This window comes from Equus caballus, chromosome 11 (assembly GCF_041296265.1).
Source record: "Equus caballus isolate H_3958 breed thoroughbred chromosome 11, TB-T2T, whole genome shotgun sequence".
Classification (NCBI taxonomy): Eukaryota; Metazoa; Chordata; class Mammalia; order Perissodactyla; family Equidae; genus Equus; species Equus caballus.
Window position 1 is genome coordinate 33,320,340 of NC_091694.1, and position 24,105 is coordinate 33,344,444.

General features: G+C 37.7%; 1 protein-coding gene across 50 annotated transcripts in view; it reads right to left on the reverse strand.

Moving 5' to 3' along the window:
- TRIM37 (tripartite motif containing 37) overlaps positions 1-24,105 on the reverse strand; it is a 143,754-nt gene that overhangs the window by 56,698 nt on the left and 62,951 nt on the right. For all 50 annotated transcript variants that reach the window (XR_011423281.1, XR_011423279.1, XR_011423280.1 and 47 more), the window contains 2 exons: positions 12,105-12,190; positions 4,295-4,489 (listed from right to left, as the gene is read on the reverse strand). Coding sequence is in view for 21 of the 50 variants with exons in the window: in XM_070227509.1 (XP_070083610.1) it covers positions 4,295-4,489; positions 12,105-12,190 (281 nt within the window). In the remaining 29 variants the exon portion in view is untranslated. The remainder of the gene's footprint in view (positions 1-4,294; positions 4,490-12,104; positions 12,191-24,105) is intronic.

Sequence of the window (24,105 nt, forward strand, 5' to 3'; positions counted from 1 at the left end):
GTATCTGTCAATGCTGCCACTCTTCTCCTGGTCACCATCTAAGCTTCCTTAGAGTCTCTTTACCACATTCGAATTGGTTGCCAACCTTCATAAACTCTAACTTCACAAGGTTCCAAATATTACCACTGCCATGCTATAAGTAAAATCTTTCTTTTCTTGCTGACGAAGATTAGCCCTGAGCTAACATCTGCTGCCAATCTTCCTCTTTTTTTGCTTGAAGAAGATTAGCCCTGAGCTAACACCTGCTGCAAATCTTCCTCTTTTTTTGCTTGAAGAAGATTAGCCCTGAGCTAACATCTGTCAATCTTCCACCACTTTATATATGGGCTGCCACCACAACATAGCTGACGAGTGGTGTAGGACTGCACCCAGGATCTGAAACCACAAAGTCAGGCCGCCAAAGTGTAGCGTGCTGAACTTAACCACTACACCACAGGGCTGGCCCCTGTAAAATATTTTTTTCTTTTTTTGAGGAAGATTAGCTCTGAGCTAACATCTGCTGCCAATCCTCCTCTTTTTGCTGAGGAAGACTGGCCCTGAGCTAACATCTGTGCCCATCTTCCTCTACTTTATAGGTGTGAGGCCTACCACAGCATGGCTTGACAAGCAGTGCCATGTCCGCACCCGGGATCCAAACCAGTGGACCCCGGGCTGCTGAAGCGGAACATGCGCACTTAACCACTGTGCCACTGGGCCGGCCCCTGGCCCCTGTAAAATCTTAACTATATATTGCCTAGATTAATGTATTCCCTAGAGGTTAAGTAGAACTTTTATAATGTCAAAAGATTCTGAAGACCTTACCCCAGCTCCACATATTTTTAAGCACATGATGATTGAGAAAATACAAAGAAATGCATGAATTTGTCCTCTCATGCTAGGAATCACTGAAATAAACTTCTACAATGGTATCCTGATTAAACTTCCATTTCTGATAGTTTTCTCAGTGCTGCCAATTTTCTAAAATACAGTTTGAATCAAACCACTCCTAAACCAAAACAAGGCTCCCCACTGCCCACTATGAATAAACTCTTCAGGTTAGGCCTTTCACAGAACAGATTCAACTTCCCTTTCTAGTTCTACTAAACACTACATGTACCTTAAAATCTGGTTCAGCTACATTACCTGTTGTTCATACTCTGATGCCTCTCTTGATACTCCTTTTATAGCATAGTCATTAAGAACATGAACTTGCAGTGAGTCTGACACATAATAGGTGTTCACTAAATATATGTTGACAGAAAGAATAAAAAGACAACAAAGGAATACTATGAACAACTCTATGCCAACATATTTGACAACATAGATGTAATGGACCAACTCCTTGAAACACAATATGCGAAAATTCACACAAGAAGAAACAGACAATCTGAATAGGCCTAAATCTATTAAAGAAATTGAATCAACAATTAATAACTTTCCAAAACAGAAAGCATCAGACTCAGATGGGTGCACTGGAAGAAAATATGCCAATTCTCTACAATCTCCAAGGACAGAAGAAGAGTGAATACTTCCTAACTCAATCTATGAAGCCAGCATTACTCTAATACCAAAACCAGACAAAGACATCCTAAGAAAAGGAAACTACAGACCAATATCTCTCATGAACATAGATGCAAAAATCCTCAACAAAATACTAGCAAACAGAATTTAACAAAGTATAAAAAGAATTATATACCACAACCAAGTGGGATTTATCCCAGGTATGCAAGGCTGCTTCAACATTTGAAAATCAATTAATGTAATTCATCACATTATATCAATAGATGCAGAAAAAGCTTTTGACAAAATCCAACACCCATTCATGATTAAAAAAACTTTCAGTAAACTAGAAATAGAGGGGAATTTCCTCCACTTGATAAGGAATATCTACAAAAAACCTAATATCATACTTACTGGTGAGAAACTCAAAGCTTTCCCACCAAGGTAAGAAACAAGGCAAGGATATCCCCTTTCACCAGTCCTTTTCAACATCATACTGGAAGTCCTAGCTAATAACACAGTAAGACAAGAAAAGGAAATGAAATGTATACAGATGAAGGATACACAAAGAACCAAAACAAACATGGAAACCCAAACAAGCATTTTAAGCATTCTTTTTTTATTTTTTTATTTTTTCCTTTTTCTCCCCAAAGCCCCCAGGTACATAGTTGTATATTCTTCGTTGTGGGTCCACCTAGTTGTGGCATGTGGGACGCTGCCTCAGCGTGGCTTGATGAGCAGTGCCATGTCCGCGCCCAGGATTCAAACCAACGAAACACTGGGCCGCCTGCAGCGGAGTGCGCGAACTTAACCACTCGGCCACGGGGCCAGCCCCCCAAACAAGCATTTTAATAAAAAGAAAGGTGGATCTTTCTGCAACACTAGCTTTTAATATCCTCTTACAAACTAGTTATTTTCATTTGGCTTCCTGGACTCTGTTCTCTTGGTTTTCCTCCTTTCCAAAGGTTCTTCATCTGCCTCATCTTCCATACACTCAGTAAAAACAGATGTTGAACACAATCATGTCCCTAGTCCTTTCTTTTTAAAATTTGCTTGAAACTCTCTCTTTTGTAATTTTACTCCCTTAGTTTTAATTATCCAGAATCACCTCTAGGCAAATAACTGCCTGTATGCCAGTTTTCAATTTTTAGCTGTCTACCAGGCATCTCTACTCTACTTTGATATCCCACTGGTATGTCAAACTCAAGATGTTTAAATCTAAGACTTGCTCTTCCTTTCTACTATTTCCTCCATCCTCCTTTGTCTTGAGTATTTTGACCACCTGGATTTGAAACTCAGGTCATCTCATTTACATTATTAATTTTACATAGAAAACTAGGCTTTGAGAGATCTGAGATCTTACTCTATTTATGTAACTTGCATTCTTTTTTCTGACGACACGGAATATTTTTCAAAAACCTGATTTTACTTGTCTATAAAATGCTACTGCATGGCTAAACTATAATTTTTCAGCTATAATTGTACTGTTGGATATTTTCAATCTAATTGCTTTCTCTTTGAGATATACTACTAGAAGTCAAGTTACAGGATTAAAAGATAGAAGTATTTTAAGCCTACTACAAAATTTTCCTGCAAAAAGGTTAAACTAATGTACACATCTACCTGCAGAATCAGGTCTCTGCAAGCAACACTGGTTATAATTTAAGCAAAACCTTTGCCAATGTGGTATTTTTTTTTTTTAAAAAAAAAGGTGTTTCTTTGTTGATCACAAGAACTGTGTGTGATTTTTCTTTTCTTCTTTACAATTTTCTGTATCTTCCAAGTTTTCTACAATAAAACTGCCTCCGAAAAAAATGTAAAATTATATACAATGGGATAAATGCTGCAAAAGTACAAGTATAATACAAAATGTACTTGGATCATAAATAGAAAGCAATTGTTTCATAACCTGGTTGGAGACAGTTTTACAAATTGAGGACCCAGAGACTTCCAGAAAGTACCTTAGGAAGGAAGAGACCTAATTCGTCCAGGCTCTGAGTCTGTCTCCCACCAGAGCAGCTTTGTTTCTCCATTCTCTACAGTAAACCTCTGCCCTAGACTTTGTTTGAAAAATGAGTTCTGCTGCTTTAAAGCAGTATCAAAAAACACTGTTCTAAATCATTGATTTGATTTGTGCAATACTATTGTTTAAGAAGATAGGAAAATGTTCACTATGTCTTAGAAAGCTTTCCAACAAAATAATTTTTAAAATGTGGCATTTAAAGGTAAATGCTTAAGCTGTTCAAAATGACTATGCCTGGGAGTTTCAAAAAGTCCAGGGTTTGATTGTATACCCAACATGTGCATGTGTATACATCATATTACTCTAACACAAATGTAATTTTCTCTTTAACAAATAACTTTTGCACGTCAAACACTCCTGCTAATTGGTATACATTTTCAGGCTACTGAATATCAAAGCATGAATAAACCATCTTTTTCTATATTCAATTTAGACACAGTTCCACTTGAAAGTTAGAATATTCCCAAAGCCTGCAAAACTCTAAGTCCATTCACAAAGAGGACAACTGTACTTCATATGGATCAAACTGTCAATTAGACACAATCTAAATGGCAAACCATATAAAAACCTTCTTACGCGCCTTTTGATATTACTTTTGCACAAAACACTTTTGAACAATAGCAACAAAAAGTTAATTTGATTTATATGTCATTTTTATGACATACAATGAAAAAATCAATTTGCTATAAAAAACATACTGTGTTCCAACACTTAGATGAAAGACTTGGATTAAAATTCAAGAGTTCTTCTGGAGAACTACGGAAAGAAGGGAAATTATTGTTAATATTTTACCTGTGGGCTGCAAAAGTGAAGCAGGTGGACGAGGCTGTAAGCCCCATAAATTTTCCATACTGCTGCGGTCCTTAAGGTCCAACAAATGTATTAAAATTAAAGGATCAATGTCTAATAAACTACTGGTAGCAGCAGAGCATAAATGTGCTCTTCTTGACATTCTGCTACTGGCACTCACATAGCCATGGTTACTACCTGCAAAAGAAACAGAGATGTAAAAAAATGCATGCTATATATTTGCACAAATTTAAGTATACTTAAAAGAAAGAGTAAACTGGTTAATCTTGTTTGAATATTTGTCTGTGGACCTATCTCTTAGGAGTTGATGTTCACGATGAGAAGCACATAGAAGAAACCAGACTGTCAGAGAGGTGTACATAAGCACAGTGACCGAGCACTGGCCTCATTACTATCCAGAATTCAGGAGCAACCCTCAACTCCATCCTGAGCGCTAGAAAGAAAAAGGTGACAATGTATAATACAGACCATTAGCAGAATGAAGGTGAGGAAAAGGAGAATATACCCTATAACCCAGTGGTCCTGGATGGTATAACAGATCCCAAGGAACTAGACATCAAAAGAGGAATCTTCTCCAGATCTCTGGACAGCAAAATGTACAGGTCATAACAGTTTGGGAGACTTTTTTTCTACCTTGATTAAATACTGGGAAGTACTTAGACTGAACTTGTTCATGATTGATGCATAGTACAGACGTCTGTGAACAAATGTCATATCTATATAACCTGTACTGGACTGAGATCCTTAAGCCAAGAAAACCACCTGACTTATCCCTAGTACCTACTACAATGCCTAGCAAACATTAGGTATGACTATGTTGGTTAAAACTGACCTCCTTCAACAAAACAATTTAAATATATTCTAAAAAGACATAACATTAAAAAATGTTTCATGCAGCAAAGTCTTAAAGTAGATAATATAAAAATAACATAAAATAATCAGATTCTGGCTATTCATGAGTGTTTCAAAGAGATCTGGCAGGAAACAATTCAGGAGAAAAGTTGAATTATTCAGAAGCGTCAGGCGAATTATTTACTTACCTGTTTTTCACCTATATTCACATTCTCCTGTCCTCATCTTCTTCTACTTCTTCCTCTTCTAAGGATTTATCATCCCATTGCCAATTTTTCTTTCCAGCCTCTGTACTCACTGCAACTCCTTTTAAAAATAGCAGAAAACTATCTCCCCTCCACCTTGAAACTGTTTCTTAACTCTTTTCCTTTAATGTGGAGTTCCTAAATCAGGCTGCATAACAGTCAGTTGAAGGAGTCAGAGATTCCTGGTTCCAACCCAGATGTACTGAATGAGAATACTGGAGAAGGATCCAGGAACTTTTTCCAAAAAGCTACTCAGGTGGTTCTGATTGTATAGTAAGTAAGCTCAGTAGCCCACCGTATGGTATCTATTGCCCTGATAACTGGTTCTTCTTTAAAAACAGAAGTGGCTCATTCTTCTATGTTAAATGGACCCATACTACAGAAAGGAGTGTTAGCAGTCTCCTGTTTCTCACTGCTTTTCTAGGCTATTACTCTCACTGATGGGCAAAAACTCCTTTCTTTTGTGGTTTATGCCCTTTGGCTATTCTCTCCCTTCTATGTTTCCATCCTTTCTACTATCATATGTATCCACAAGCATCAAAGACTGTAGCATCTATTTCACTTTTCCTCTCTCAGAGCAAATACTGCCAGCATTCGGGGTGGGGGGGGGGGGGGTGGTGTATGTATCTCATATATAAGTATACAGCCTAATGAATGTTTACAAAGTTCTGGCACCCCAGAATCTCCCAAGGCCTCATAAATTGCTCACTGACCTTCCTCCCCAAAGGTAACCCCCATCCTGAGTTAAACACCATAGATCAGTTTTGCAATTTTATATAAATGTAATGATAGAGTATGTACTCATATTCTGCTTCTTTGCTCAACATTATGTTCATGAGATTCATCTATTTGTTGTCATAGCAGTTTATTCATTTTCATTATTGCTGTGCAGCATCCCAGTATACGAACATAACTAATTCCTTTCTTTATTCTATGGGAAAGAATTTGGATTGCTTCTAGTTTTTTGCTACTAAGAATAAAGCTACTAAAATTATAAGCAAATATCTACTCTTGAAGCTCACATAAAAAACTATATATAAAACACCTCATGAAAAAGCAAATGGATCAGTGACAGGTTCCTCTCTTCCTGAGCCAAGCTGGATTAATCCTACTAAAATGTCACACTGATCTACTTGAGTTCTTGATTATATACAGTGCCTGTATGCATCACCATGACATTCAAGGTCCTACACAGTATAATCCCAAACTACCTTTTTAGTTTTCTCTACTTTTTTATATCCTTTACTTTGTTATAAATGACATTTGTATTTCTTAAAAGAAAAAACAAAACAAAAAACCACCTAAAAAGGAACGATGTTGCTCTAAATATTCTTGTAAAAATCTACTGGCAAACACTGCCTCACATGTCTCTTGAAACTGATGGAGCCATAGATATGTGTATGCTCAGCTTTAGCACAACTGCCCAACAGTTTTCCAAAGCAGTGGTATCCATTTTCATTCCTACCAGCAGCATACGAGAGTTTCTATCTCTCCACATGCTTTCAACATTGAGTACTGCCAGTTTTTAAAATACTAGCCATTATAATGTGCAACAGTATCTTATTGTGGTTTTTATGTGGCATTTCCTGAAAAAAGAACAAAGAAAAATGAACAGAGTCTCAGAGACCTGTGGGACACCACTAAGTGTACCAAGATATACAAAATAGGAGTCATAGAAGAAATAAGTAACATTCAAAGAAAAATGGTTGAAAATTTCCCACATATTGACGAAAAATATTAATCTACACATCCAAGGAGCTCAGCTTAGCAAACTCCAAGTAGAATAAATAAACTCAAGAGATCCATACTGGGACCTATCATAATTTGCATTTCTCTGATGAAAAAGGCTGAGCACCTTTTAAAACATGTACTGACCATCTGGATAGCCTCCTTTGTGAAGTGTTTATTCCAATCTTTTGCCCTTTTATCCTAGGAGCTTGTCTTATCTTTTCATTATTGATTTGTAGAAGTTCTTTATATGCTATGGACTTGTGTTTTGGATATTTTAAATTAATTTGTTTATTCTAATTAACAGAAATTATGGTGCTTGTAAAAAAAATCCTACACATATTTCTAGACCGCACTGCACACCTGAGATCTTCTAAGCCGTTATAGATATGAGTCTGGAGATCAACACATGGGTACCCCACAGGTCTCTCAAAATCAACATGGATCAAACTGGATAGATTATCTTCTGCTCCTGGACTCACTGTCTTAGGTAATGGCACGGCCTAACCTAGAAACCTTAAGGAATCATCCTCACATCTACATTAACTGCAATCCATCCAATTAAATTCCAAGTCCTGTGGACGCAAACTATTTAACATCTTTCAAAAAGTTTCTTCTTCTCCACCCTTACTGTTACTGCCTTATTTCAGGCCCTCATAATCTCCCCTCCTGGAACACCTTGGTAGTTTTCAAACTAATCTTGTTTCATCCACCTTTAATTCATCTTCCACTATGTAATCAAATCTGATCACATTCCTTTTTAAAGAACTTTCGTGGTTCCACAGAATGAAGCCCAAGCTCCTGAGTCTGGCAAATAAGACTTTCCATTACCTAATCTTCTTGCCACTCACCAATCCAACATTGACCTGACCTCATAAAAACTAAAGTCTTAACCACTTAAAGTTCCCCAAAAGAATAATGCTGCGTCTTCTGCCTGGAATGCCTTTGCTCTCTTCTCTCATTATTTCTGTTCCCCTAATGAACTCTTAGCTCATCTTTCAAGAGCAAGATCAAGCATCACTCCCTTTCTGAACTCTTCTTTCACCCATACCCAATTAGCTTTTCTTTCCATTTTTTGTGCCACTCTGTATCTCTATATTTACAATCAAAGTTTTGCAATGACTAGTGCTGGATTCTCATTTGGGAGAAGTCATGCTCATTCATTTTATAATCTCAATGAACAACACAATGCCTGATATCCAGTGGCCATTCGTTAAACATCTGTGGAACAAGTAACCTTTAATCTGAAATATATAATAAATGTTTTGAGTGATAACCTTATACAATGTCACTTTGTTTTACAAGTGTGTTACACTGCCAGAACCTTTCAGTTCTCAAATAAGATTATTACAATGTTTCAAAAATCACACAAGGTATGCAAACAGGAAACAGATTTCTCCTGCTTAGCTGATTCAACTAGCTAATGTTCTAGATTAGAATGTTACTTACAACCTTTTTCAGCACTTTTTTTTTTTTTTTTTTTTTGGTGAGGAAGATTGTCCCTGAGCTAACGTCTGTTGCCAATATCCCTCTTCTTGCTTGAGGAAGATTGTCCCTGAGCTAACATCTGTACCAATCTTCCTCTATTTTTGTATGTGGGACACCACCACAGCATGGCCTGATGAGCAGCATGTAGGTCCGCACCCAGGAGTCCAACCCACGAACCCTGGGCCACAGAAGTGGAGCACATGAACTTGACCACTACGCCACCAGGTTGGGCCACAGCACATATTCTTAAGCATAAATTCTCTTGCAACTTAATGAAAATAACTGAAAAAACTAAAAGCAATTCTTATGGGAAGGAGGCCACCTGAGTCACTAAATATTTCTTGTTTCAAGCTATATCCTTATTTAATATGCATATAAAAGGAAATTAACACTATTTTTCTTTATATCTAGCTTCTGTACAAGAAAAATTTTCTCCTGTTTAATGGACATCTTGACGTAATTCTTTAGACGACTGTGTGGTTCTGAAATATTAACCACAATAGGCTTGAAATGGACCTTCCATAATTATCATATAACAATAACGCATTCCACACTCAGCCCCATCTCACCTCTAATCCAGTTTCTTTCACTGCTTTATATATTAAAATTTTTTTATTTTAGAATTGTTTTAGTCTTATAGAAAAAGCAGAAAGGTAATACAGAGCTTTCATGTAAATCTCATATTCAGTTTCCCCACTGTTAACTTCTTTCATTACCATAGTACATTAATCACAACTAATGAACCAATATTAATGTTATCATAGACCAAATTCCATACTATACTTGGATTTCATTCATTTTTCCCTGAAGTCTTTCTTGTGTTCCAGGGTCCTACTCAGGATGTCAAATTACATCTAGCTGGTTGTTTCTCCCTAGGTTCTGTGGGTTTGTGAAACTGGTCTGTGACAGTTTCTGTCTTTCCTTGTTTTTGATGAGGGGGAGGAGGATATTAGCAACAGGCAATAGATGTTAGCTTAGGGGCAATTTAAAAAAAAAAAGAATAAATCTTTTTTATTGTATTCTCCAGAAACCTTGACATAGGGAAGACTTACTCAACAAGTATCTGCCAAATACATAAAATTTTCAAAAGCACATAATAAAAATTAACTGTGTTTGATTCACTATTGTATCCTTAGCACCTAGAATTCAGTGTCTGAATTACCATAGGTCCTCAAAATATACTTATTAAATGAATAAATTATAATTTTAGAATTTCAAAACATAAGCTGCATGAGAAGAGGGACGTCTTTTTATTCCATATTGTAGCTCCAGACGGTAAAACAGTACCCAGTTCCAACTGAGTGCTCAGTAAACTTTTGGTGAATGAATGAATAAATTAATTGAAAAATATAACCTTGTTTATTTAGTGTGCCAAACGTTATATACAAGAATTTTCCTACAACACAGTTTAAGAGAGGAAATCATAGTTTTAACTATGAAAAAAACTCCACAAAGCTGAAAAATATTCAGTAACCTTGACTCAGTCCACTCATCTTCCATTTTATATGAAGGCAGCCCCTGAAGTTTTCTATACTATTTTAAGCCTTGAAAATTACATTCAACACTTAGTAATAAAGTGTATTCACTCAAACATTTATCTGAAAAATATTAAATGACCCCTTACCAGACTGTGTTATGTGCTAGGGATACAAAATTAAGATGCACAGTATCTTGGCTTCATAGAGCTCAGCAGTGAAAGGGAAAATGGGCAGCTAAATAAGCAATTATAATAATGTTTAATATATGTTCTAAATAGGTTAATCTGAGAGAACAGAAAAAGATGCCCAGGGCAAACAATCTAGTACGGGTTCCAGGAAGAAATAAAATGCAAGTTAAAATGAAGACGACATACAGGTTGACTATGCCCACGATGAGGAGACAATAACAACCTGTTGGTAAGCAAAGAGGTGAGAAATACCAAGGCACTTTAGAGAGGTTGAAAGAAGTCCCCCCAGGCTGAAAAATGATGCAGGGGAGTGAGAGAGAGGTAAGACTAAAGAAATGAACAGGAGCCAGCACATGAAGGGCCTCATGTACCATATTAATGAGTTTGGATTTTATCCTGTAAGTAAATGGAACTCAAGAAAGGGTTTTAAGTAGAGAAGTGACATGATCAGATATTAATTTGAAGGAAAAATAACACTCATTCTGAACTTATGCCATGGGAAATAGAATGGAGGGGAGCAATAACAGATACACGGAACCCAGATGAAAGACTGCGGCCTAGACTAGGAAGAGCAAAGGCACGGGGATTAACAAATGAACTCAAGCACTATTTAGGAGATAGAATCAACAGATTTTGGTAACATATCAAAGGTAGAGGAAATGGTGGAGAATATATAGCACTATCAATCAGTAAGATAGTGGCTTAACTGACAGGCACACTGGCAGACTGAAAAATAATGATTTCTGTTTGGGAGATGTTAAGTCTGAGACATCAAAAACAAACTGCTACATGAGTCTGGAAACCGTGAAAAAAAATAAAGGCTAAAGATAGAAGTTGGAGAGTAATGAGCATATAGATAGAAACGAAATACAGGTGTGATTAAGACCACCTAGGAATATAGTGAGAAGCAGGAACAGTACAGAGCATAGGCGAAAGCTGAAACGCTGAGGACTAGTATTTAACAGGTCTTTAGTTATCCAAGTATGCTCTAGAATACGTCAGTGTTCATACCAAGGGCAACATTGGTAAAGGAGAAGGAGTACAAAACTAGCTTAAAATTGCTTTCGCCAAGATAAGATTTGTGTGCTTAAAACAGGTCCAAGAACAGAAAAGAGACACCTACAATCTAAGACAGTTCTTCCCAGGAGTAGCAGTCTGGTTTGGCAGACAACTGAGTTCAAGAAGTTGACGATGTGGGGTTCCAGCCTGGGTGTCCCAGCAGCTACCTATGTGATCCAGGCAACTAAATCTGAGTTGTTTTCATGCAGAAAATGAGGACTGAAAAGGTCCGTCCTAAGTCAAAGATTCAGTGATTCTATTCAGATTATCCCACAGTCAAATTGTTATACAAACAAGACATATATCATAAAAACACCGTATACAATACTAGATAAAACTATGACTTGTTTGAATTCAGACAAATCTGGAACTCTAACTCCTCTCTTTCATCTACTAAATTATGAAAAGACAGCAGGTTACTTAATTTCTCTACAAGTTAGTTTCTATAGCTATAAAAAGTAGATAATACCAAAATCTACCTCACAGAATTTTATAAGTAAAGAGATAAGGTACACATAAAAAGTGCTTTTGCACCGTGCCTGGTTTTTGCACAGTACATAAAAACACTTAAAAAATGTCAGCTGTTATTACTGCTTTAACTACCATTATTAATACACTCTGAAATTCATATATAAAATACAGTATACTTCTAACACCATGAGCCATGTAAAGCAGAGGGTGCCACATATTAACATATGGTAACAGTCAGACAAGAGCAAAGAAAGGACAGACTTGTGGGGTGTGGCCTCTGTACCTAGAGGTCCTGAAGCAGCTGCATCTTCCATAAGTTCTCCTTCTTCCAATTCCATGTTGTTGTATTCCACATCATTTTCTCCAGACCTGAGAATATACAAAATTCATCATTACCATATAGTAAGTACAACTAACATGTGTCACCTCAACGAATTTTATAACAACAGTGCATAGCTTTCTCCTATGAAGTAAAATAGGATGTTTCTAAATATAAAAATGAGTGAAAAAGATTTCTGTCATTATCATATATATGGGTTCTGTTAATGTTCAAACTACCTTTTAAAAATAACAAGATAGGTTGACAACCTTTTTTTGTTTCTTTTGGTGAGGAAGATTGTCCCTGAGCTAACATCTGCTGCCAATCTTCCTCTTTTCGCTTGAGGAAGACTGTCCCTGAGTTAACATCTATTCCCATCTTCCTCTATTTTGTATGTGGGACGCCACCAAAGCATGGCTTCACAAGCGGTGTGTAGGTCTGCACCTGGGATCCAAACTCACAAACCCTGAGCTGCTGAAATGAAGTGTGTGAACTTAACCACTACACCACCGGGCCAGAGCTAGGTTGGCAATATTCAATTTTTAAAATAGAAAATCTGAGAACCATCGTAAGCACAAGAGGCTACCGCTTCAAAGAATTTGTAACTTAATGGTACTACAATAGGTTAAAAAAAAAAGAGAGAGTGACGTCAGCATCATGGTAGAGTGAGCTTCCCCAGTAATCTCTCCCCTCCACCATACAACGAAAAAGACATTCATACCCCAACAGAGGACATCCAAACACAACACAAAAAACATCTGAGAGACCCACGCAGCCATACAACAGAGGATGGAGAGGCTGAGCCCACCTTGGAGGAGGTGGAATGGGGTAAGGGAAAACTTCACTCCATCCCCTAAAGACTGCGATCTAGGACCACGGGCGGCCTCTCAGAAGGAGGGAACGGGGTAGGGGACATTCATTCACGGGAACATCAAGAATCCCTGAGGGCCCTTCCAGCCTAGAGGAAAGCCCTCTACCAGGGTGAAAGCTTTTGCAGGGAGTGACCTTATGAAGCCAACACCCCAGGACAGGAGAGGGAGAAAACCCCAAGAACAAATGGGAGAAAGTGCCCCTACCCCCATCCACCCAGCACAGCTCCAGTGCCTCAGATCTAGGCTGAAGGCAGAAGACTGAGAACAGCGGCTCTTGACCCCGACCCAGTGGCAACAGGCAGGAACTATGACCAAGTAACACCACGATGTCAAAAACCAGAGACTAGCAATATCCAACATTACATTAGTTCTCCAGACCAGAGAGAAAATGACAAGTATCCAGAAATCAGTCCTGAGAACACAGAAATATGTAACTTAAATGACAAAGAATTCAAAATAGCTATTATTAAAAAAAGTCAATGAGTTAAAAGGGAATGTAGAGAAACAATTCAACAAGTTAAAGAGCTATTTCACAAAAGAGTTGGAAACTATAAAGAAGAATCAATCAGAAGTATTAGAGATGAAAGACACAATGGAAGAAATAAAGCAAAATACGGATTCCTTTAACGCTCGAGCAGACACCATAGAGGAGTGTATCAGCACAACTGAAGACAGACATGTTGAAATGCTCCACAGAGAGGAGAGAACTAAGACTAAAAAGAAAGTCTCTGAGAAATGTCTGACTCAATTAGGAAATGCAACATAAAAATCATAGGTATTCAAGAAGAAGAGAAGGAGAATAGAGCAGAAAGCTTTTCAAAGAAATAATAGCAGAGAACTTCCCAAACCTAAGGAAGATGATGGAAATCCATGTGGAAGAAGCTACCAGATCTCCTAAATATGTCAATGTAAAACGACCTACTGCAAGGCATATAGTAGTGAAACTGGCAAAAGTGAACGACAAAGAATACTAAGGGCAGCAAGGCAGAAGAAAACAATTTACAAGGGAACCCCTATCAGACTTTCAGTGGATTTCTCTGCAGAAACGTTACAGGCTAGGAGAGACTCAAATGACACTCAAATCTTTGAAGGATAAATCTTTCAGCCAAGAATACTCTATCCAGTGAAAATATCCTTCAGACATGATGGAGAAATAAAAACTTTCCCAGACAAACATAAGCTAAGGGAGTTTGTAGCCACAGACCTCCCCTCCCCCCCGTCCCCACCCCAAGAGATCCTCAGGAAGGCCCTCACACCTGAAAAAAGAAAAACGGGAGAAAGGGGTTATGAAGCATGGAGTAAGGAGATAGGTAGACAGAATCAGAGCAGGATAGCAAATACTCAAGTATAGCATTAAAGACAAAAGAAAGGAAAACACCAAAAACAAAGATAATCTTGTCATTTTAAACTCACAACAGAAGACGGAATAAGATATAGGAAAAACAACATAGGAGGGGAAAGGAAAGGGACTGAATCAGCTTAGTCTAGTCTAAGAAAATAAGAGGTCATCAGAAAATGGACTGTCTTGAATACAAACCTCATGGTAACCACTAAACAAAAAATCAGAAAAGAGACACAAATAAACAAAGAGAAAACAAACAAACACAACATAGAAAACTACATAACTCGATTGATAGAACAAAATACACAGGAGGAGAAACAAAGGAAATGCATGAGAACCAGAAAACGAGTGATAAAATGGCAGCATTAAGCCCTCATATATCGACGATCACCCTTAACATAAATGGAGTGAATTCTCCAATAAAAAGACACAGAATGGTGAGATGGATTAAAGAACAAGACCCAAAAATATGCTGCCTCCAGGAAACACATCTCAGCTCCAATGACAAACAGAGGCTCAGAGTGAAGGGATGGAAGACTGTACTCCAAGCTAATGGCAAACAAAACAAAGCAGGCATTCCAATACTTATATCAGACAAAGTAGACTTCAAGAGAAGGCAGGTAAAGAGAGACAAAGAGGGGAAGTATATAATGATCAAAGAGACACTACCAAGAAGACATAACACTTACATTCTTCTCACGTGTGCACGTGACATTCTCAAGGACAGGTCATACGTTGGGAAACAAGGCAAGCCTCGAGAAATTTAAGAAGATTGAAATAATAACCAGCATCTTTTCCAATCTCAATGCTATAAAGCTAGAAATTAATTACAAGAAAAAAGCTGAGAAAGGGACAAACACGTGGAGACTAAACAACATGCTATTGAGCAAGCAATGGATGATTGAAGAAATTAAAGGAGAAATCAAAACAAGTCTGGAGACAAATGAAAAAGAAAACATACCATACCAACTCATATGGGATGCAGCAAAAGTTATATTAAGAGGGAAATTCATCGCAATACAGGCTCACCTTAACAAACAAGAAAAATCTGAAATAAGCAATCTCAAACTACACCTAACTGAATTAGAAAAAGAACAAACAAAGCCCAAAGTCAGCAGCAGAAGAAAAACAATAAAAATTGGAGCAGAAATAAACACTATTGAAACAGAAAAGACAGCAGAAAGGATAAAGAAACAAAGAGCTGGTTCTTTGAGAAGATAAATAAAATTGATAAACCCCTAGCCAGACTTACAAAGAAAAAAAGAGAGAAAGCTCAGATAAATAAAATTAGAAATGAAAGAGGAGAAATAACAACAGATACCATAGAAATACAATGGATATTATAAGAGACTACTACGAAAAACTATATGCCAAGAAGATGGACAATCTAGAGGAAATGGATAAATTCTTAGACTCTTACAACGTCCTAAAGCTGAATCAACAAGAGACAGATAACCTGAATAGACCAATCACAAGTAAAGAGATTGAAACAGTAATCAAAAGCATCCCAAAGAATAAAAGCCCAGGACCAGACAGCTTCCCTGGAGAATTCTACCAAACTTTCAGAGAGGATTTAATACCTATCCTTTTCAAACTATTCCAAAAAATTAGGGAAGATAGAACACTTCCTAACACATTCTATGAGGCCAACATCATCCTGATACCAAAGCCCAACAAGGATAATACAAAAAAAGAAAACTATGGGACAATATTGCTGATGAAGATAGATGCAAAAATCCTCAACAAAATATTGGCAACTCAAATACAGCAATACATCAAAAAGATCATACATCATGATCAAGTGGGATTTATACCAGGGACACAGGGATGGTTCAACATCCACAAATCAATCAATGAGATACACCACATTAACAAGATGAGGAATAAAACCACATGATCATCTCAATAGATGCAGAGAAAGCATGTGACAAGATTCAACAGTCATTTATGACAAAAACTCTTAACAAAATGGGGATAGCAGGAAATTACCTCAACATAATAAAGGCCACATATGACAAACCCACTGCCAGCATCATACTCAATGGGGAAAAACTGAACGCCATCCCTCTGAGAACAGGAACAAGACAAGGATGCCCACTATCATCACACTTATTCAACATAGTACTGAAGGTTTTGGCCAGAGCAGTTAGGCAAGAGAAAGGAAAAAAAGGAATCCAAATAGGGAGAGAAGAAGTGAAATTCTCGCTGTTTGCAGACATGATTTTATACAAAGAAAACCCTAAAGAATCCATTGGAAAACTATTAGAAATAATTAACAACTACAGGAAAATTGCGGGGTACAAAATCAACTGACAAAGATCAGTTGCGTTTCTATACTCTAATAACTAACTTACAGAAAGAGAATTCAAGAATACAATTCCATTTACAATCACAACTGAAAGAATAAACTACCTAGGAATAAATTTAACCAAGGAGGTGAAGGACTTACACAATGAAAACTATAAGTCATTATTGAAAGAAATAGATAATGACATATAGAAATGGAAAGAGATTCTATGCACATGGACTGGAAGAATAAACATAGTTAAAATGTCCATACTACCCAAAGCAATCTACAAATTCATTGCAATCCCAATCAGAATCCCAGTGACATTCTTCACAGAAATAGAAGAATCCTAAAACTCATATGAGGCAACCAAAGACCCCAAACTGTTACAGCAATACTGAGAAAAAAGAACAAAGCTGGAGGTATCAGAGTCCCTGACTTCAAAATGTACTACAAAGCCGTAGTTATCAAATGGCATAGTACTGGTACAAAAACAGACACAGGGGATCAACGGAACAGAACTGAAAGCCAGGAAATAAAACTGCAAATATACGGACAGCTAATCTTCGAAAAAGGTGCCAAGAACATACAATGGAGAAAAGATAGTCTCTTCAATAAATGGTGTTGGGAAAACTGGACAGACACGTGCAACAGAATGAAAGTAGACCATTATCTCATGCCATACACAGAAACAAACTCAAAATGATCAAAGACTTGAAGATAAGTCCTGAAACTATAAAACTCCTGGAAGCTAATATAGGTACTATACTCTATGACATCGAATTTAAAAGGATCTTTTCGAATACCATGTCGTCCAAGACAAGGGAAACAAAAGAAAAAAATAAACAAGTGGGACTTTATCAGACTAAAGAGCTTCTGCAAGGCAAAAGAAACTAGGATCAAAACAAAAAGACAATGCACCCATTGGGAGAAAATATTTGCAAATCAGATATCTGATGAGGAGTTAATCTCCAGAATATATAAGGATCTCACACAACTGAACAAAAATACAAATGGCCCGATCAAAAAATGGGCAGAGGATATGAACCGGCATTTTGCCAAAGAAGATACACAAATGGCCAATAAACACATGAAAAGATGTTCATCAGGGAAATGCAAATCAAAACTATGCTAAGATACCACCTATGTCTGTTAAAATGGCTATAATCACTAAGACTAAAAACAACAAATGTTGGAGAGGGTGTGGAGAAAAGAGAACCCTCATATACCCCTGGTGGGAATGCAAACTGGTGCAGCCACTGTGGAAAACAATATGGAGATTGCTCAAAGAACTAAAAATAGAACTACCATATGACCCAGCTCTCCCACTACTGGGTACCTATCCAAACAACTTGAAATCAACAATCCAAAGTAACATATGCACCTCTGTGTTCACTGCAGCACTATTCACAATAGCCAAGACATGGAAACAATCCAAGTGCCCATCGACTGATGATTAGACAAAGAAGATGTAGTATATATATATACAGTGGAATACTACTCAGCCATAAAAAGACAAAATCATCCCATTTGCAACAACATGGACGGACCTAGAGGGAATTAGGCTAAGTGACATAAGCCAGCCTGAGAAAAACAAACAGCAGATGATTTCACTCATATGTGGAATATAAACAAACACATGGACAAAGAAAATAGTTCAGTGGTTACTAGGGGAAGGGGGATAGGGGGTGAGCACAGGGGGTGAAGGGGAGCGCTTACGTGGTGACAGTCAAGAAATAATGTACCACTGAAATTTCACAACGATGTAAACTACTATGAACTCAAATTAAAAAAAGGTACTCAAATTACTGTATATGAATAAACATTATTTTCTTAAAATATTATTTCAGAAAAGAGAATGTTGCCTCCTATCAAAGTCCTCACCAAGTCTCTCATACAAAAACATTATTATCTTATTTTAAATGATAAAGTACTATATGAAACAGCACTAATGGATGCTAGCTTTGGATATTTAAAGAAGTCTCAAGATCAACTCCCGGCCTGACAGTAAGGAGCTCTGCAGACCTGCTCTCCAGTGACACTGCTAGAAAATTTTTTTTTTTTTAGAATTGATTTCCTTTGTGTTTTTTATTTTTTATTTTTTGAGGAAGATCAGCCCTGAGCTAACATCTGCCGCCAATCCTCCTCTATTTGCTGAGGAAGACTGGCCCTGAGCTAACATCCATGCCCATCTTCCTCTACTTTATATGTGGGACGGCTGCCACAGTATGGCGCACCAAGTGGGGCCATGTCCACACCAGGGATCCAAACCAGTGATCCCGGGGCCGCCAAAGTGGAACGTGAAAACTTAACCGCTGTGCCACCGGGTCAGCCCCTAGAAATTATTTTTAAAGCAACCATTTAAAGATTCTGGAAATAGTTCCAAGAGCATAAAGGAAATGAAAAGACATCTCCTCAAGAAAATCTACTAAAATTTGCTAAGAACAGTGACTCTGTGATACTTGAACCAAGACCATTCTCTCCACCTTCCCCTTCCAATTCAGTGATACAGGAATTCTACTCCAGACTAGTACAGCCAAGAACATAAGGTTCCCATTTTCCACAGCTCCCAATAGAAGAGCTATATTCCCAGGAGGAGCAAACATCAGCATTTCTCATCCTGCCCCCAGCTACCTATTGCTCCTCCTGGGTATATAGCTCTGGCCTGGTATATGTGGCCAAGAGGTGGGGATTCCCTCCTTCTACCTAGACCTAAAGCTCTACCTTGGTCGCAGTATGCTGAGAACACCGGATCACCCTTGTCCCAATTCATTCATAAAACAGAGGTCCCAGGAGTGAGAAGACAAGCTGAAAAGATCTGAGACTATAGCCCCCAACTCCCCACCCCATCCCCATTAGTTCAGTTTCTAAAGCAGGAGAAATTAACACACTTCTGACCTCACTCCAGCTTCAGAGATTCTGCCTGCGAGGAGGAGGAGGCTGTAAAACACAGCTGCAGAGAAATGTGCAACACTATAAAGAGCACAAAGAATTATCTCAAATAGAATCCAGCAAAATATAAAAAGAAGTACACACCATGGCAGAGTGCGATTTATCCTATGAATGCAAAGTTGGTTTAAAATACAAAAATAGATTAATGTAATACACCACACCAACAGAATAAAAAACAAAAACCATATGGTCATCTGAATAGATACAGAAAGAGAATTTGACAAAATCCCACATCTTTTCATGATAAAAACTCTCAAGAAACTAGGAATAGAAGGGAATTTCCTCAATGGAAAATTCATAGCTAACATCATGCTGGATACTTTCCCTCTAAGATCAAGAGCAAGACAAGATGTCCACTCCCACTAATTCTATTCAACATTCTACTGGACATTCTAGCCAGTGAACTTGGACAAAAAAAAAAAAAGGCATCCAGATTGGAAAATAAGCAGCAAAAGCAAGTATTTACAGATGATATATTGTATACAGAAAAACTTAAAACACCCAAAACATAAAAAATGTTAGAACTAATAAATGAGTTAGCAAGATTGCAGGATATAAAATTAATAGACAAGGGGCCAGCCCAGTGGCATAGCGATTGGGTTTGTGTGCTCCACTGCAGCAGCCTAGTTGGCTGGTTGAGATCCTGCGTGTGGACCAACACACCACTCATGAAGCCATGCTGTGGCAATGTCCCACATACAAAGTAGAGGAAGATTAGCATAGATGTTAGCTCAGTGACGATCTTCCCCAAGCAAAAACAGGAAGATTGGCAACAGATGTTAGCTCATGGCCAATCTTCCTCACAAAAAAACCTGACAAAAATCAAATGCATTTCCATATATTTGCAAAGAACAATCCAAAAAGGAAATTTAAAAAAAAAAATCAATTCCATTTATAATAGCTTGAAAAAGAATGAAACATTTAGGAATGAATTTAACAAAAGAAGTATAAAACATATCCCCTGAAAACTACAAAACACTGAAAGGCTAAAAACTTTTGCTGGGCAAAATACTCTGTTCAGAAGATAACAAGACAAGCTGCAGAGTGGGAGAAACTATTTGCAAAGCATGTATCAGACAAAGGACTAGTATCTATATAGAAAGAACTCTCAAAACTCAACAGTAGTTGCCAGGGTGAAGTGGGAGAGAGGGGGAGTTACTGTTTAGCGGATACAGTGTTTTGGTTTGGGAAGACGAAAAAAAGCTCTGGAGACGGATAGTGGTGATGGTTGCACAACAACGCAAATGGACTTAATGCCACTGAACTGCACTTAGAAATGGCCTAAATGGTTAATTTTATGTTATGTATATTTTATCATAATAAAAAACAAAAACTCAATAGTTAAAAAAAATTCAGGGGCCGGCCCTGTGGCCGAGTGGTTAAGTTAGCACACTCTGCTTTGGTGGCCCAGGGTTTCACCGGTTCGAATCCTGGGCACAGACATGACACCGCTCATCAAGCCATGCTGAGGCGGCATCCCACATGCCACAACTAGAAGGACCCACAACTAAAAATACACAACTATGTACCGGGGGGCTTTGGGGAGAAAAAGGAAAAAAATAAAATCTTAAAAAAAAAAAATTCAATTAGAAAATGGGCAAAAGACATGAAGAGAAATATCACCAACAAGGATATACAGATGGCAAATTAAGCAGATGAAAAAATGTTCAACATCATTAGCCATTAGGGGAATGCAAATTAAAACCACAATGAAATTATCACTACACAACTATCAGAATGGCTAAAATAGAAGCTGGTGACAACACTGAACGCTGGTGAGGATTCCAAGAAACACTCACTCACACATTGCTTGTAGAAATGCAAAATAGCACAAATACTCTGGAAAACTGGCAGTTTCTTCAATAACTAAACATTCAATTACCATAAAATCCAGCAGTTGCATTTATCCTAGAGAAACGGAGACCTACGTTCATAAAGAAACCTGTACATGAATGTTTATAGTAGCTTCATTGATGCAGCCAAAAACCAAAAACAATTCAGATGTCCTTCAACAGGTGAATGATTGAACAAATTGTGGTACATGCACAACCTAGACTACCACCCAGCACTAAAAGGAATCAAATAACGATACACACAATAAACTGGATGAATCTCCAGAGAACTACGGCGAGTGAAAAAAGCCAATCTCTAAAGGTTACTCACTGTAGGATTCCTTTTATACAACATTCTTTAATGACAAAATTATAAAAATGGGGAACACATGAGCAGTTGCCACGGGTTTGAGGTAGGGGAACAGAGGATGTGGTATAAAAGGGCAACACAAGGGATCCTTGTGGTGATGGATATATTGTATATCTTGACTCTATGGATGCCAACATCCTAGTTGTGATCTCGTACTACAGTTTTGTAAGATGTTACTTATCGTTGGGGAAAACTGGGTAAAGAGTAGATGGGATCTTTGTATTATTTCCTACAACTGCATATGAAATTATAATTATCTCAAAATAAGAACAAAAAAATAAACAGGGGGAAGAAAATATATAGTACTGTTGTAGAAACACCAAGGAAGGAGGAGGTAGAGGAAAAGAAGAAAGAAGGGAAGAGAGGTCTATTTGCTAAATGTGTTCTAATTAATTAAAAGCTGTATATGATAATCATTATCAAAACAACCTATATGCCTATTTCCTGATCTATAAAAGCAAGAAATTAACCTTAATTTCTAAGATCTAACATTTTATGATTCCCTAAGTGCTTGGAAAAGCTCAAGATTAACTGTGCTATTTCTATGAATTATGCAAAATAGTTTGACTAGAGATATCGTAGATGTATACATATATAGAGGACATAATCAAACACCTTCTATTAGAATAAAGATTACAAAGTCAATCTAATGAAAGGTTGTGAGTCAAGTTTTATGTAAAATCCAACTGTCCTCAGAACAACCTTGAAAAAAAGTCAAGAGACATAACAGTCAAAGAAATTAATTCAGATATAACTGCATATTTAAGCTGCTAGCAAGGTGGATTCCACATTATAGAATCACCATCTAAAAGAATTTCCCATGTTGATTCAGATTAATCAGTTCTATTTTTTATATCTAAAAATACCACTGTAATGATTTCTGATTCAGGACTTAAAGGGGGAAGCGAAAGTGAAAATGATCTATTTTGAGGGGCTAACTTGTGGGAATAGAGGCAAGGTCAGCTACAGGGGTAAAACTCTCATCTTTGGGGCCAGCCTTGTGGCCAAGTAGTTAAGTTCATGCGCTCTGCTTCAGCGGCCCAGGGTTTTGCAGGTTCGGATCCTGGGCGCCGACATGACACTGCTCATCAAGCCATGCTGAGGCAGCATCCCACATGTCACAACTAGAAGGACTCACAACTAAATATAAAAACTATGTATAGGGAGGCTTTGGGGAGAAAAAGGAAAAATAAAATCTTTAAAAAAAAAACTCTTACTCTAGTGAAATGGTTGATACTAGGGCTGGGATAGAGAAAGTACAAGATGAAACTGGAAGATTTTGTAGTACCAGCAAATAAAAAAATCACTTAAAAAGTGATGAAGACATCTCAAAAGGACAATGTTAGCTTCAACAGACTCCCATTGGCCAAATCTGGGATAATCTGAGCAAAAAGTTATGACAGTAAATGGATTAAACCATTTAATAATATAAGAATCCATGAGTCCATACTAAAAAATTAGCTAACGAGGCACAGGGAAAAGCTCTTCCTTAAAGTAGAATTCCAATTAATAAGGAATAATGGAATTAGAAAATCATCATTTAGCAATCAACAGAGTAATCTTTTCAAACAAGAATCATCAACGGATGTTAAAACTAGCGGACAAAAGTATAATGAGAAATGATATTTACAGTCTCAAAATATGTCACCACAAAATACTTATTAATTACAAAGGGAAAAAGTACTAATTTTAGAGTGGAGAAACCTGGCAGATATCACCTTAACCAAGTGATCTAAATTAATCAACTGTAATGGGACAGATTGAAGACATGTGGCCTCCCCATCCCCCTCATATCACTTCTATAGTATTCCTGTGGTCAAATTAATAAACAGAAACCTCATTCAATGCGAGATAGGAGGCCAAAGGATGGAGCTCTCACACCCTACCGTGACAGCAGAGCCCAGGAAAAAGACTTCTTGACTGGCAAGCAGCTCAGCCAATGAGAGACTGTTACAACTCAGCCAACGAAAAGCCACTACACCTCAAATTCTTTGTTTCCATAACCCTCCCACGGTCCTCTTCCCCTCTATAAAAGAGTTTCTCTTCCCTTGTTGCTGAGGCCCTCACACATGGCTTGCCCATGGTTGTAGACACAGAATTCCAATTCTTTTTTTTTTTTTTTTTGAGGAAGATTAGCCCTGAGCTAACTACTGCCAATCCTCATCTTTTTGCTGAGGAAGACTGGCCCTGAGCTAACATCCATGCCCATCTTCCTCTACTCTATACATGGGATGCCTACCACAGCATGGCTTTTGCCAAGTGGTGCCATGTCCACACCCAGGATCTGAACCGTCGAGCCCCAGGCCGCCG